General features: G+C 34.3%; 1 protein-coding gene across 6 annotated transcripts; it reads right to left on the bottom strand.

Moving 5' to 3' along the window:
• Positions 1 to 1208: 1208 nt before the first annotated feature.
• Positions 1209 to 13819, bottom strand: LOC147291184 (AMP-dependent synthetase and ligase family protein). Of its 6 annotated transcripts, none has more exons than XM_086237706.1 (15): positions 12584 to 13819; positions 12146 to 12349; positions 10378 to 11097; positions 7570 to 8240; positions 7066 to 7141; positions 6879 to 6965; positions 6582 to 6625; positions 5774 to 5882; positions 5571 to 5630; positions 4842 to 4926; positions 4630 to 4676; positions 3404 to 3463; positions 2517 to 2561; positions 1651 to 1760; positions 1209 to 1571 (listed from the first exon to the last, which is right to left on the bottom strand). In XM_086237706.1, the coding sequence occupies exons 1-15, from the start codon at positions 13538 to 13540 to the stop codon at positions 1358 to 1360; spliced, it is 3489 nt and encodes a 1162-aa protein (XP_086093832.1). In that variant the 5' UTR covers positions 13541 to 13819; the 3' UTR covers positions 1209 to 1357. The 6 variants fall into 6 exon arrangements, 4 of the variants coding, with proteins under 4 accessions (XP_086093832.1, XP_086093831.1, XP_086093833.1 ...); XM_086237705.1 differs by having other exon boundaries at positions 1210 to 1571; positions 4630 to 4694; XM_086237707.1 differs by lacking the exon at positions 1209 to 1571 and having other exon boundaries at positions 3404 to 3458; positions 4630 to 4694.
• Positions 13820 to 16650: the final 2831 nt, after the last annotated feature.

The raw sequence follows: 16650 nt of genomic DNA, 5'->3' as shown, positions 1-16650 counted from the left end.
GTTATCTAGTGACGTTGTCAACTCTCATTGATCAACAGTGATAGAGCGTTTAAACATTTTAATGCTGAACGACAAACATTCAACAGAAAACTGAAAATTTACTCAGTTACTTAAATATTTAGAGGCACAAATTATTTTGTATATACTCTCTCGTTTGTATATATATCTATCAATCACTTGTCTTCTACTTGTTATTTACTCTAACTATCTTGTGAATATATCTCTAATAGAAGTAAAACTTACATACTTATGTAGGTCTCATATGAGTGAGTCTCACTTAAAAAGAAGATCTATAAGATTGTTGAGATTAATCCTGTCAAATTTCTCAACATTAATGAAATTTATTTACTAATCTAGTTGATCTTAGATTTATATATATATATATATATATATATACAAGAATGCTCTAAAATTAACTGATTAGTAAGTTAATACAAAGTTAACCACCTTGTTGGGCCCACCGCATAATGTAATCTCAAAATCCGAACCGTTTAAGTTTTAGGCACTACTTCAAAGATCATCATTGTAAAAAATTTCCAAAATCGGAAGGTTATTTAATTATAACAATAACTATTTATATGCTTTTATCGAAAATATTGATCGTCAATTTATTTAATTGCAATTAGATGACTTAATGATTTTCGATTTAGTTGATTTTTTGTAATGATGATCTTTAAAGTATGACCTAAAGAATTGATTATTTGGATTATGAGATTAGTTATGTGGTGGTCCCAAAAGCATGATTAGTTTCGTATTAACTTGCTAATCAATTAGTTTTAGAGCACTCCTCTATAAATATATATATAAATACAAATATATATCAATATTATGATCAATAATAAAATTCTTTGTATTTCTAAACAAAACTCATAATTCATAAGCTGATCATAAAACGTACAAAAGTCAATAAAATCTTAAAACATAATTATTTAATTCTATAATAATTCATGCAATACTATATAAGAAATAGAAAATGTTAGACAGTCTTCAATTTACTATCATTATATATTCATAATTTTATCCCTTGCAGACTTTACATTGATAAGTTTTAAATTTCCTTTTTCTTAGGGTTTAGGGTTTAGGTTTTTGTTCGGATGCTCCTATAATTGTTAGCCACTAACATGGCATGAAGTTACCGGATACAATAACAATCATGTTAAAGTTTAAGGTTGTTTTTTCTTTGAACTTGTGTTTTTATTTCTCGCAATAAGTATAATTATTTCAGATGCTTTTCTTTTTACCAATTTGCATCTCGGGTCGGCAGCCATATAAATTGATGATAATGGTTAAAAAAAATTATCACCACCATATTTGCAACAAAATTCATCAACACAGATCAACATATTGTCCTATAGACCTAGGGTTTAACAGTAATACAGTGCACATAATCATCCCTACAACCAACAAAAATTCTACCACCAATTATCACAGGTGAAGAAAATACATCTCCTGCGAGGTCCAACCTTGCAAATTCCTCAACATCTATTTTATGTGCATTCGGACCTTCAGCAGCATCCAAGTTAACCCGAAGCAGATATATGCTTCCTGAGCTGGAGCAGAGACAAACCAACCTGGAAAAATTTGTGGGTTAATATGTAAGTGATCAAATTTATGTTCAGGTTTTGTTAAGGCTTTCTCTAGTCCTTTTACCTGTCTGATGAACTAGACTGACCAGATACCAAGCTCAAGTGCTCATCGACATAAGCAGATGAAGTAATTGGATCCTTCACATTGTATTCCCAAAGTGGATCTCCCGTTTCCTAAAGCAAACATAGCAGTGATCAATATGCAGTTATAATAAACTGAATATGGTAAATTAAGTACTCTTTCTTTTACAATGTCTTGGGGACTACGATTGCATTTTCAATTTAATCAAGCATACATTGCCATGTGTCAAATTTTCAGAATGTCTATGTATATATTTTATTAAAGTCTTATGCAATTAAATGGTTGCACAAGTTTATTGGAAAAGAAAATCACCATCAAGCCTTGAAAATTCAGAAGAGCAAATGCAAAAGCCTCTAACTCTTAGCAGATTTTATTAAAAGATAACACAAAGGGCCAAATTACCCTTTGCTCGAATTCTTCCATTGGAAAACCCCACAGAGCAATGTGTGGGTGGGTGTGTGTGTGAAAGAGAGAGAGAGAGAGAGAGAGAGAACACAAAGGGACAGTTTAATCTCTGCTTATATTCTTCTATTGGAAAACCACACAAAGAGCAATGTGCGTATAAGTGTGAATGTGTGTGTGTGTGTGTGTGTGTGTGTGTGAGAGAGAGAGAGAGAGAGAGAGAGTCTGATGAATACAGCCTACAGGAGTACTTATTCATGAGAATATTAAATTATTCACTCGTCCAATGCTTATGCATGAGTTAAGTTTTGAAATACAGAAATCAATCATTACAGAACATCAAAACTAGTAGTAGGTATGCCATGATTACTAGATGAGAATTACAAACCAACAAAATACATTAAACTGTCTGAGGCTTATCATCCATAACGTATGTTGGAACTTACCAGTTCAAGTGAATAGATGCTTCCATCTCTAGAACATACGAGCACCTGTAGAATTATAACAAGACAAGACAAATCTATGAAATTTGAAAAATTGCTACCTCAGCATGGTCTATGCCAATTCAATATGTTGTGAGGGAAGTGATGTCATGAATTAACATGTAAAATTGAAAAACTATGGACAGCTGTTTATTAAGATTTTGAATAAATATACGAATATAAGAGAAAAATTCTATTATATAACAGCATACACAAACATTATGGAAACATAAAAGTAGAGCTTATGGTCAAATATTCACCAAGTCCTGTGTTGCTAACATGCACTAAAGAGAATATTCTTAAGATATCAAAACAGGTCCAATTATAATGATAATCAGGCACTTAAAGAGAATATTCTTAAGATTCTCAATTTCTAATGTTTTTTTTATCTCTCCATTGATTTTCTCTTTTCTTGTTCATTAAAATTCACAAAAGGTTGGCTATCTATTTCGGAGTTGAAATGACAATTAATAGGTTTGTTGTAATTTAGTGTTGAGCCGTGCTCAGACTAATCCAACTAAAACTTGCAAGTTCCTGAAAACACCCACTACTTAAGCTTTGAGAATCATATGCCTGTGAAATACTGAAATGTAAGAGTAGCTTCCAGCAAAATGAAGAGATGGGCCACTTCATATGTTTCTTAATAATTACTGAAAACCACAGTCCAGATATAACTTTACATGGCATAAATGAAAAAGTTAGCAGACTCAAGAAATGATAGATACTGTATGAATTGGCAACAAAACCAATATATTCCATTCACATGATAGAAGAAAAATTTTAACTTTATACTAACAATATACACACACCCAAAAAAGAATATGCATGTGGCCTAAAGATATTCAAAATACCTGAAGAGGAAGAGCTGAAGATATGCAGGCACCAGCAAATACAGGTCCAGCAGTTCTATACTGTTCAATAATATCACCAATAAGACAAATGATTTGGGTATTGTCAATTGTGAATAGAGCACATCATAGATGATAGAGGATTAGAGCACATATAGGCAAAGAACTGCATCCCTATATCCTTGATCTTATCTCACAGAGAACTTCAACATGGTGCATTTGGTTGGAGATGAACAGATGCACGTTTTGAGCGAGTAGAAAACTCTATTTTGGAGATTCAAGAATTGTTTTCGAGGAATTCGCTTTTTCGAACAACTCATAGTAAAACACAAGACAGAAAAAATGAGTATGAAGTACTTACTTGCATAATTTGGTAGATTCATTTAAAATATGTTGAAAAATTCAGCCAAACTATATGAAAACAGCAAGTTTACAAATCGGTGTATATAGGTATAATTTAATAAGTGATCGAAAATGTGGGTCTAAAAATACAAAAATATGTATTGCTTATTTAAATCAGTTTTATATTAAATCACATATTTTGAACCCAATTTTTTTTTTTTTTTTTTTATAATAGAAGCCAAATAATATTGTAACACCATAAGGTTATTTTGATCTTTTCCCATGAGGGGTTATGTGCAATCACTTGAGAACCTCAACGGGTGTTTGTGTAAATTCAGAAAGTGCAAGGTCTAAAGGGAATATGCACTAAACCTCAATGATTTTTGTAATTAACTCTCTGAAGAAAATAACTAATAAAAGCAATTTGGTTTTAAGATAACAACTTAAAGTCGCCTGATTGTGATGGGTTAAAGTTTGACGTTTAGAAATCTTGGTAGAAGAGAGGTTTTTGTTTTTAGGATTTTAAGTTTTATTTCGTTTTTTTTTTTCATTTATATTATACAGGCATTATAACTTTGTATTTAAACATACACGTTTTTTTAAGGGGCACTTTAATGCATTTTATTCACATCTCCTTTTCTCTATTATGATGACAGGTCTAAAAGTAACATAAAAGATTTCGTCATCTGGGGCTGGGGGAAAGAAACTTGCAAAAAACAGTCATTTCTACTCTCAACTAAGCTGCACCCAGATAATGATGTTCTTGGATGGATTAAGCAACATCATGCAAATATCTGTGTGAAACATATGAAATTAAAGTATATTCAGATATTTGTTTGGTGAATTATATATATTTAGTAGATATTAAAAGCATAGTAAAGTTGTACCCTCCAAATAACAGATCCAGTTGTATCCATTGCGAGAACATGCCCGTCTACCAAGCAGCATATAACTGTAGTTAAGAAAATCAGAAAAAAATAATTAAAAAATAATAATAATAAAGACAACATCATGATGTTATAGAAGATGAAGGGAGAGAAGAACTTCACATATCACAAGGATCAATACATAGCCAAATAGTTGAATGAACCAAACATACTATTTCCATTCAGAGAATTGATGACAGGAGACCCAAACACTGGCACTTCTAACTCATGCAGCCACAGAATAGAAAATGGGACTGCCTGCATTTGTAAAACATTTACTTAAACCAAGAATCAACTTGAATAAACCAAAACAATGCTTTTTTCTTTTAGCAACGAAGGATGGTTTGGGCATAACTTCAACAGAAAAAAAAAAAAAAAAAAATTGACCCAGAATGCCAGAATGGGATGAACATGGATAGCCTATCAACCATGTATTAGCAATCCAAATATACTATGTGAGGACATCATTGGACAAATTCTAGATCTCGGTATTAGTGGGGTCAATAAATTAGGGGCAACTCATACAGCCACTAGGCCCAAGAGAGTGGTTGCCAGAGGTGAATTTAGAGGCCACCTTTTTCTCCTATTTCTTTTCTTTTGCTCTATTCCTACACATTTAATTCCCCTTTTTTCGAATAGTTTGTAATGTACTATTGATGCAGGTAGTTGTCATAGGGCTATTTAATAAGATGAGTCATGGTAATAACAAAGCTAATAGTAAGTGCATTTATAGCTGTTTTCTACTTAAAAAACTGTATTCATAGGTAGACAAAACTGTCCTTCCTATGAAGACATTTCAATCCTCTGATTTAGCATGTTTCTAAATTCACTTAAACAGACAAGGTTCTTCCTTTGAAAATTAAAAAAATTAACTACATGATAAAAATTGCAATTTGTTATACCGTTATTGATATGGACGTCATTCGGCCACTAGTAGAAGCCACATAAAGTGTATTATTGATCTGCAAAATAGCCAAAAGAAAGGTGACAAAGGTCATTCAAACATATAATTTAACTGTCTGCAAACCAAGAATGCTACTGCAAATTTTTCCCTGGAAAAAAAATTAAACAGTTTAATCAATAAATAATAATTGTCAAAGTTCACCTCATCAATTGCAGGTGACCCATAGATACTCCCACCACAAGGAATCTGATAGACACAGCAATGATTTTTGTAATCTAGAGCATATAAATTATGGTCATAAGATCCACACCTGCAGATAATTTGTCACAGATCAATCTCTTTTCTTTTTTTTTCATCTCTTCCAACAAAAGTGAAACAAAATTAAAAAGAGGTAGGTTCTGTAAATAACATAGTAAACGGAAATTGTTCATCGTTTAAAACAGGTCTTAAATTAAATGGATTACGACAATCCCTTTTTCTTTTGGCTACTTCACACATAGAGTTCAATCCACCCTCCTACCGTACAAGTTGATTATCTAAGAATTTCTAAACTTCATTGTGTCACAGAACTTTTAAGCATTTTTATTTACATGATTGATGGCATAAATCAAATTTCAGAAACATTAAAAACCACTACAAGCATAACAGTACCAACAAGGAAATTATGGCAGTATACACTAGCCACAAATATTTCTGTTCTTCTGTCTCCTTAATGCTTCATAAGATTTTAGACCTATCCCAATCCCAACTGCCCTTTACACCTGAGCCAAGGCTTGGGCCGGTTGCTTACATGAACTTTTCACTCTCTGAGTGCGGCATACGCAGTTAGTGACACATTTATGAAAGATGTGCCGAGCATGATAAAGGAAAGACAGAACCAAGAAACATGTTATCTTCTGATTCAATTAGCATTAAAATGCAATAGGTAGTCTGTGTCCACAATTGATCCAAGATAAACAATATTCACTAAATTTGAAGAAAATGCAAGAGGAGGTATCAAAAACATTACCAGATCAATTGTCTCTGAATGTCTATAACTGGCTGCGACTTTACCTTCATATTGTAAATGCATCAACCATAAGAGCAGATAAAAAATTAATAAATGACTTTTTGACAAAATTATACAGATATAATTCAAATAAAAAACTCAAATGATAAGAAAAAATAAAAGAATATATATATATGTGTGTGCAGTAAGAAATTAAGTAAAATCAAATCATAATGCAAATGAAATGGAAACAAGAAAATAAATGTAAAAACATATAATAAAACAAAAACAAAAACAATAGCTTCAGGACAATCGCACCTCACCAGACGTTTGGAAAGTCCAATGGATGTTACCATTCGAAGAATCAAGGAAATATATCTTCCCTTTGTAGCAACCCACTACAACCTAAAGCAATACCATGTATGAGAAAGATCAAACTGCCCCATAGGGGTCGTTTGCAGAAACTTTATGAAGTTGAAAGCACACAAATTATGTCAAGGACAACCTGAGTAAAGTCACTGATTATTGCTGCTGAACATTCAACGCGCCCTTCTAGTTGTGTCTCCCACTGGACAGAACCACTAGAGCAAATTATGTAACAATACAATATTGCAAAGATAAATATTTCAAGCTGAATGGTTAGGATATTTTCAGAACTGTGATTAGTCAAAATGAAATCTGCATTTGTAATTGAGGGTGTTAGAATAGCTTTGATGGACATATTGTTCATCCCACTTGTATAATTTTATTTATTGATAAGATTGGGTTTCTTATTAAACAAAAAAAAAAAAAAAACTTTACTACTTAAATTGAATGTAATTTATATTTTAATCATAAGTCAGATATAAACTTCAAAAGTTTTAATCAATTACAATGACCAATGCACTATTACAGATGTCCATACTAATAGAAGAATAATTCAGCATATCTAATACCATAAAGATGAACAAAATGACCACTCAATAAAATGAAAGATATTCAGCATATCTAACTGCCATATAGACCTTACCTTCTGGCATTAACACACACAAATTTTCTTGAGTGCGATCCGATAAATAAGAAGATATCCTCGCCTTTATAAACTATAATTGGTGATGCATCAACACAGGATCCCATGTAAACTTTCCACAATTCTTGCATAGGAACTTTTCTACTTTTTGGGACCATCACAGAACAGGTTTCTCCATAAATATCATTCACCCTGGACCCGCCTTCATACACAACTTTGTTGCACCGGCTGAAAGAACAGGACACACATATTGGCATGGAATTCCATGGATACCCCTCAGCTGACCTAGTACCCCCTGAATTTGAATCCACTTTCAAGCGTTTAGACCTAACTGCATTATTGTCGTTCCTTCCAGAAAGATTTCTTAATAGTCTCCTCCGTTGTTCAAGATCAGCAGCATTAGGAGTCTTAGAGTGGAAATCAAGCATGTTGTCTTTACTCCCCTCTACAATCATCTCCAATTTAGCAACTTTTCTGACATTCATATTGAATGATTCTTTTCTCTCTAGAAGAGCCATACAAAGCTTAGATGGAGTTGGAAAGGAATATATCAATCGCATATCAACTCCTATATTGTTAGAAAGATGTGCTGCAGCAATAGAATTTCCACCCATCATAAAGAAGTCATCATCATCAGAAACCTCTTCAGCCATTAAAACATCGCTAAAAGCCTGTAAGGAAAATTATAAAAGGAATTATCTTAGTTTAGAAGACATATAGTTAATACAAATTTAGAGGTAATCAAAAGTTTAATATTAAAGATTAAAGAAAATAATTCAAAAAATGTCGCCTAGAGCCCACAGGGAGTTTTTCCAGCGAATCTTAGTGTTGTTTTATAAGTAATTCCGGTGTTGGGTCCTCTTTCCAACCCTATGGTTTGATTTGGAAAGCTAGGGTTCCCTCCAAGGTGAAGATTCTATCCTGGCTAGTGGTTCTTGGTAAGGTGAATACTTGTGATATGCTTCAAAGAGGAAACCAAATACTTGCTTATCCCCAATGGTGTATTTTGAGCAAGAAAAATTTGGAATCATTTGATCATACCTTCTTACATTGTCCTGTGACTTTGTGTCATTGGATCAAGTTGTTTGTTAGCTATTGTGCCTTTTTTTTTTTTCTGTCAGAAGTTATGTGTTGTGCTTGGGAGGGTCCTCTATATGTTAGACTAGATAAGCTTCTTTTTTTCTCTTTTTTTCTGGCTTTTCCTGTGGTGGACTTTTTACCCACTATTTTTGTTCTTCGTAATTTTATTGTTTATTAGCAATGAAATTGTCTCTTTCACAAAAATAGAAAAAAATAACATAACACAAAAACTGTTACTTTAAAACAAATAACATACAATATATCTTTTACCACATCTCCATTTTACTTGTGTTGTCAAATGCACTAACATTATATCAGAGTCACATATGATACAAGTGTTTCAAAACTGGCCAACAAATCAAGAAAATTGAAGATCTATCATAATTCAAAAATTGATTTTAATGAAGAATGAAATGGTAAATACATCTAATAGTGAATGTATAAACATATGACATAAGAACCGTATTGTTTAACAATAGAGTAAATTATACCAGACTCCCTCGATGTTGGTGAAATTACAAGAACCTCCATTTATTAAAATTGCACTAACCTCCCATGTCATGGTAGATTTCAGAATAATTGTTAGCCTTCAATGTACAATTTTCAATTCTAAATGGGACTTAAATATAGTTTTGGTATTAAACATAGAAATTTCACTTTCACAGATGAGTTTTATATTATTTACTATTTTTGCAAAGAGAATCATGCATCAAAATTTAAGCTTAACTATTTGGAAATAAAATTTAGGATAAGACTCCTTCCTTTCACTATTTGGCATATCATGCATCAAAATTTAAGCTTAACTATTTGGAAATAAAATTTAGGATGTGACTACTTCCTTTCACTATTTGACATATTGTTACTTTCAACATACTACTCAGACTTCATAACATTATTAATCCATAAATTTGGTGCAAAATACATGGGCCTTAATGCCCAGGACATCTTATCTATGACTTCACTAAGCATTTGAGAACAGTTCCTAACTGGACGCCACTGTAGATGTCAATATGACACGTAAGAAAGCGATATCTTTGCAGGCCACTAAAGTTTAAATCACTACTCAACAACCTTATAAAACTCGAACATGGCACATAAGAGATCAATATCTGCACATGGTTAGAAGCTGCTAGACAATGGGCTAGATTCGAGTTTCAAAACCTCAACCTAAGCTCAGCACAAATTAAATTCAAGTAGGGACATTTCAAATCAGCCCCATTCAGGATTAAGAAATCCATGCCCAAAAGTTGCCCAAGGACTATACTAAACTCAAGTCAGCACACGCTAGCTTGTAAAAGTTCCACCCTACCTCTAGTTCAAGTTCATTGGGATTACCATTGGTTTTTTGAATCCCATAGTGAATTAGTGATGCTCAGTAAAAGTTAATGAGAGCATCGTGAATGGTAGTTACAATAGCATTGACTAAAGGAACAATTAAATCAATAAAAACCATAACAAAATCAACAGTGATAATAAATTGAAACACTTCTATCTCTACTTATAAATTTTTGCAATGTAATGTCAAAAATATATCCTGATTCAAGCCCATCATATGAGACCTCCCTTGCATGCACCAAGTAATCCACAATAACTTTCACTAGTAGATGCAGAAATGGATGGTAAAATCAAATAAAGCAAAACCCAGCAAACATAACTGCAATTTAGCAAATCATTGGGATTTGGAAAAGAATGAAAGGTTGATTATACTAGGAGGGGTAAAGGACAAACCTTTTTAATTACTTGCAGTAGGTTGCTGTTCCCAGCATCACCAAGCTCATCATGGACATTCTTTGCAAGAAATACTGAATCTGCTAACAACTCATAGTTGATTTTTCCACTAGAAGATACAGGAAATGATTCCGTAACGACAATGTGGCTAGGAATCATTGCTAATGGAAGTTTTTCAATCAAATAACTTTTGATGGAAGATCTGAATATTTCACTGGGTCTTTCCTCTTTTAACATTATAAATGCTACAAGTTGCATGAGTTCCCCTTGACTTCTATGAAAAACCACAGCAGCATCAGTTACATCTGGATGTGCCCTCAATGTATCTTCAATTTCCTCTAAAACAATACGCTGCCCATTAAGCTTAATAGTACGGTCTTTTCTTCCCAAGAAAACCAAGTCTCCACTACAAAGCTGTTTGGCAAAATCACCAGTCCGAAAATATGATTGACTTCCATGTCCATTTACGGAACTGCAACAAACAGAATCTTGAGGCAATTTTACAGAGTCCAGAGGAGTAAATGTAGAATCGGAATAGTATCCAGAAGAATTGCAGAGACCAGAAACATAAATTTCTCCCTCATTGGGTACATCATCATCACCGACAAGCACGACATCACAATTAACAATAGGCATACCAATTGGAACACTTGTTAGCGTCTCTGTCTCTAAAATAATTGGCAACCTCTTGCAATCAAAATATGTACAATCACCAGACACCTTGAATTTAACAATTGGTGTGTTAGCATTTATTTTTAAAAAATGACTTATTAGTACAATCAAAATGAATCAAAATATATTATCTAATGGGAATTGCAAGATGCAACCCTAAGTGTGATTCAGAGGCCCTTCTTTTCATTTCCACCTTCCACTCATAAGAGTGATCTGACAAAATGAGAATTTAATCTAATCACTGGATGCTTCTTCACCTTAAAGGTTTTCTCCTACTATAAGCACCATAGTACGCACAAAGGAACTGCATTCCAGATAGTACAGAACCATGCATATGAAAGCAACCTTACAAACAAAAGGCAATCATCCCAGAAACGGATTTCAGGCATTGTCTGTTTTATCCAGACAAATAGAAAACAAAAGACAAAGCCACCTTGCAGCCAGGAAAAAAGGTTAAGATGTGCAATCAACACATCACTACTGTTGACATATAGCCAACTCTCAAATTTAAATTAATCATTAACTGAGTCAATAAGTCTTTATTAATACTGTTCGAGAATCAATAGTGTTGCTAGTATATACTAGAGACAATTTGTACGTAAATCCATTCAATTCATAAACATCATGCACCCCTAAGAAATAATTCCACTGTCACCGTCAGTGGGATCAAATTTTATCCTTGAAGCTACAACCTTCTTATGAAATTTAAATGCCTATACATCATACAAAATATGGACAACAAACTATAACAGTTGATATCCACAAACAAAATGATCAGGAACTGACTTATGAGAGTCAATTGCATTTTCCTACTCCAATAACATGTCTAGATTAGCATCATGATTCAACTCATGGAAAACGGGGGCAGAGAAAAATACAAGAAAGCTGAACTCATGTAGCATTTTTTGAATAATAAATACAAGATTATCTTCACTGTAAGAGAGTCAAATGTTGAAAACATTGATAAGATAAATCAGTAAAAAGAAAATGGGTTAAGAAGGATATGCATCATTCCATATCTGTCCAACCAGAGAAACATAATTTGATCTAATCCAAAAGGACAATTCTAAATTCAAGAGAAGTTTCAAATTCTAACCTCTGTACTCCCATACAAATTCAAAATAGAGGTCCTCGGCAATATCTTCGAGAGCATATCCCACAAAGATAAAGGCAGAATTTCGCCGCTTAGCACTAACAAATTCAATGAACATGGAAACTGCTCATCATATCGATCTTGCAAAGCAGGAAGGATTGCTCTCATCAGTGATGGAACAGCAGTAAGTCTATTGATAGAATAAGCCTACAAGAAAAAAAACCCACATTTTAAAAAATAAATAAATAATGTCAAAACAAAACCAAAAAAAAAATCAACCTACAAGTAAGAAATGATGAACTGTAATCAGCTTTCAGCATAATTGCAGGACTCAACAAATCATGAATGTTCTATTTTTATCAAGGTTGCATTCCCAGTTCATGAGTGTAATTACTAATTTGACCTCAAAACAAGCAAAAGAAGCAGGGGCATGTATTGTACCTGTACAAAATCCACAAGGGAAAACACATTCTGTTTTAGGTGATTGGAAGGAGGTATGACCAAAGTAGAAGCAGTGAGAACAGCACTCAGAAATTCTTGCAGGTGGTCAACAAAGCTTATTGCTGTCTTGAACAACAAAACCTCCTCTCCATTCAGCGGAAACAGTTCTTGCATCCACTGAAACCGATTCAAAAGACCTTGTTCCGTGCCGCAAACAGCTTTCGGCTTCCCCGTGGATCCCGAAGTGTGCATCAGATAACAGAACAACCTCTGCTTCTCACTCTCACACTCACACACCCAATCTACAACTCCATCGCTGCCCAAGGCGTCCATGGAAAACCGCAAAACGCGAACATTGCAGCTCTCGGCCAGCCAATTCGGGTCCAATTCGAAGCCAAACGGCGTCGTAGAGGCGATGATGAGGTCGACATTGGACGAAGCAATTGCCGAAAGCAGCCTCTGTTTGGGCCACCAAGGGTCCAGAGGCAGAAATGCCTCCCCACACCTCAAAACCGAAAGTACAGACACTATATATTGGGCCGATGGCGGCATACATATGCCGAAAATTCTTGGTTCATTTGTGAGGTCTGAGACTGAGCTGCTGGGCTTGTTGTAATTATTGGGAAGTTGAGGGGTAGAGCGGAGCTGGGAGGTGAGGGAATCGACGGCTGAGATTAAATCGGAGTACGTGAAGGAGCGGTCGCCTGCGTAAAGGGGAGGAGGGGACGGTGATTTTAAGTGGCGGTTGAAGATTGTATTATGGACAGAAGCAGCATCGTCGATGATGGAGGTGCCGGTAGGGAGTTCTCGGCAGAGGGAGAGGAGGGCCCCACCGGAGGCGTGTATGACGGCGATTTTGTTGGGGTTGCTGGATGCTGCTCTGAAGAACTCGTGGGATATGCAGCAATGGGTATGTTGACTGCTTCTCTTTTGTTTCAGAGCATCATCGTCTGTCATCTCTCTCACTCACTGCAACTACTGGACTAGTGCTTGTTTTTAACAAGCACGGCTTCTTTTACCATTACATTCATCCCTTTCATATGAGAATTATAGCAATAGTACTCTGGTATCCATAAACTTATTTTTTAAATTATATGGTATAGAAGCTTTCTCTCCCTGTGTGCCTGTGTGGTATCACCAGGGAGAGAGAGAGAAAGAGAGAAAAGGAGAGAGAAAGGTGAAGGGAGAGAAAAGGAGAAAGGAGAGAGATAAAGAGAAAACAGGATGAGGATACCACCTATTGGTATCCCCCGTCCAGGTAAGTCTTCCATTTTCATCTTTTTTTTTTTTCGCTAATTTTAATCATTTATATCATATTGAGGAAAAAAAAAGAGAAAATGAGTTACTATTTTTACTTTTTGAAAAGGATTTACACACTTAACACGTTATTAAAATCAACGAAAAAAATAAATAAAATTTAATGTAATGAACTTAAGTGATATACGAATGAAAGTTGAAAAACTTATGAAATTCAAAAAACAAGTTTATTAAAGTAAAAATATGATTTTAGATTCAAAATTATAACTATATGGATTAAAGTGAAATCATATTCAAATTATATAGACTAAAAATTTTAATTTAATCATTTTCAAAACAGAATTTGTAATTCTCTTTTTTTAGCTTCAACATTTCGTGTAATACAGAACCATGCATCTTGGGGAAAAATCAAGGTTCCAAATGAATTTTCATTCTAACATTGAGACAGAGTAAAGAGAAAATTTTAGTAAAAATACTCTAATTATATCCTATATCGCAATTGAAGATGTCAATTAATTTTTTTCAATTGAGGACTCTAACTTTCTGTTTTATTCAATAAAATATTTTTCGTCAAAAATTGATCACGTGCTTGATATTTTAGGAGGAAAAATGTCTATTAACCACAAAATTAAATCATGATAAAAACTAAAAAAAAACCTAAAAGAAATAAAATAATCAAAAAAATAAAACTAAAAGAAAAACATATAAAAAGGAAACCCTCTCACACCCCACCCCCACCTCTCTCCCATCTCCGGCCACCGGCAGGCCTCCATTGTCGGCAACCCCCTCCCTATCCCCCTGCGTAGGCCTTTCCCCTCTCCCCTCTACCACATCTCTCTAATTCTCTTTCTTTCACTCATCATCTCTCTATTCCTCTCTTTCTCTTCCAAACACATAAAAGGCAAAACAATATCCAAACATGAAAAAATCATACATCACCAGTTGCCGCAAAACACATGTCGCCACCAACCACCGAGAAATCGTCAGCCAAATTCCGACAAGATAACCTAAGAAGGCAGCACACACTAAAGCCCCAAAGCCAACAACCAAACCATATTACCATAAAATTGCAGGAACAAAAGATGAAGGAAAAACCCAAATAAACTCTACCATCATCCCCAAAATCGAACCTAACAACACAACTTACATATTGCAGCAACCACATACAGGAAGAAACATTGTGAGCAATAAAGAGATGCAACAGATGAGGAGTGAGGGAGACAAAGACATAGAGGAAGAGAGAGATGAGGCATGAGGGAGATATGAGAGGCCGACATGGGGGCAAGGGGTCGCCGGTCATTGAGGCCTGCCGGTGGCTGAAGAAGGGAGGAAGGTGGGATGTGGGACAGTTTCTGCTTTTTGTTTGTTTTTCTTTTCGTTGTTTTTATTAAATTATTGTTCATTCTTTTAGTATTTTATTTTTAGTTTTTAGATAAACATATGTTTTTACCCTTAAAAATTGGTAACGTGCCATTTTTTACAGGAAATTCTTTATTGAACAAAACAGAAAGCTAGGGTCCTCAATTGAAAATAAAAAATAAAAAATTAATTGGTATCCTCAACTGCGACATAGTGTATAGTTATAGTCTTTTTGCTAAAATTTTTCAAGAAAAATAAGTAAAATTTTTTGAAAGACTTATAACTTCAAGATAAATGAATGATGTCACGCCTCAATCTGAGATTAAGAATTAATCTCGGATAAAAGTGTGGATCACACTCTAATTATATAATTAAGTTTTATAACCATAATGTGACGGAAGAAAATAAAATAAATAAAAAATAAACTTCATACTATTTTTATGCCACAACTGGATTCAAGTTTAATTTATAAAATAAGTCATATTTTTGTACATTACATCTTTCTCAATTGCAAAGTCAAAACTAACTCTAACTTGGTTCACGTCTACTCACAATAACTACTTTCAGTCAGCTTCGCACTATTTCATGCTAGAGCACCTGCAAAGTCTATGAAGGGATGAGCTCTAACCAACGGCTCAATAGGGATAATCAACCTTATAATGCAAAATTAATTATACTGAAACTTAGTGAAAACATACAACATGGAGCATATTGATAATATATATAAGGTAATAACATTATTGATGCATGAATATTATGCTGCACTTCCTCGATTTAATCCCTTGAAAAGTAAATTGCATCATGTCTTCACTTTAACTTCAACTAAAGTGCAAGATATCCTAATTTCGACCGCAACCGAATGTCTCAATGCGCCTTGGGGAGGTTAGATCGTTTTATCAGCCGCAGCTAAAGGGGCTTCACTCTCCGCGCACACTACGAAATGTAAATTTGACACCCAATCCTCTCTCACCACTGTAACTTCCATTCTCAATGAATCATGCTTTACATTCAAATAAATTCACAAATAATAATAAACTAATTCCTATCATGCTCAAGTAATTCAGATAATTCACATAAATCACATATTAGCATACATATTGCATTTTTCAACAAAGATTCAATACAATCAAATTTGCAGTCAAAGATTCCCTAGATCCCCCTACCTCGAATATGAGCTGACTCCGCTGCTAGAAGTTTTCCAGTAACTCTCGTTCGTCCTCCGAGTCTAATCTCGTACAAGAAAACCACAATTAAATCATGAACAAAAGGTTGCTTACTCTCTAAACCTAATGTGTGTAATGCAAACGTTAAGTTAGGGACCTCAGATCACAAAATAGAGGCCACCATTGGACTCAGAATCGAAAACGGAGTGGAAAAGGACCTTTTTTCGGCGACTAGAGCCGTTGAAAGCTGCAGCATGCGCCACCACGTGCCGGTGGTGCGAATGGTGG

This window comes from Dryas octopetala, chromosome 3, assembly GCF_963921425.1.
Source record: "Dryas octopetala chromosome 3, drDryOcto1.1, whole genome shotgun sequence".
Classification (NCBI taxonomy): Eukaryota; Viridiplantae; Streptophyta; class Magnoliopsida; order Rosales; family Rosaceae; genus Dryas; species Dryas octopetala.
The sequence above is the reverse complement of the archived record's forward strand: the minus strand, read 5'-3'. Positions and strand labels throughout refer to the sequence as shown.

Bases quoted from the DNA above. Each gene is read 5' to 3' on its own strand.
- LOC147291184 (XM_086237705.1), bottom strand. From the start codon at position 13,540: ATGACAGACGATGATGCTCTGAAACAAAAGAGAAGCAGTCAACATACC. The intron at 6,626-6,878 runs GTGCGATTGTCC...TACAATATGAAG, and splicing joins CTTTCCAAACGTCTGGTGAG to GTAAAGTCGCAGCCAGTTAT. The intron at 1,572-1,650 runs GTAAAAGGACTA...AAATTTTTCCAG, and splicing joins CAGTCTAGTTCATCAGACAG to GTTGGTTTGTCTCTGCTCCA.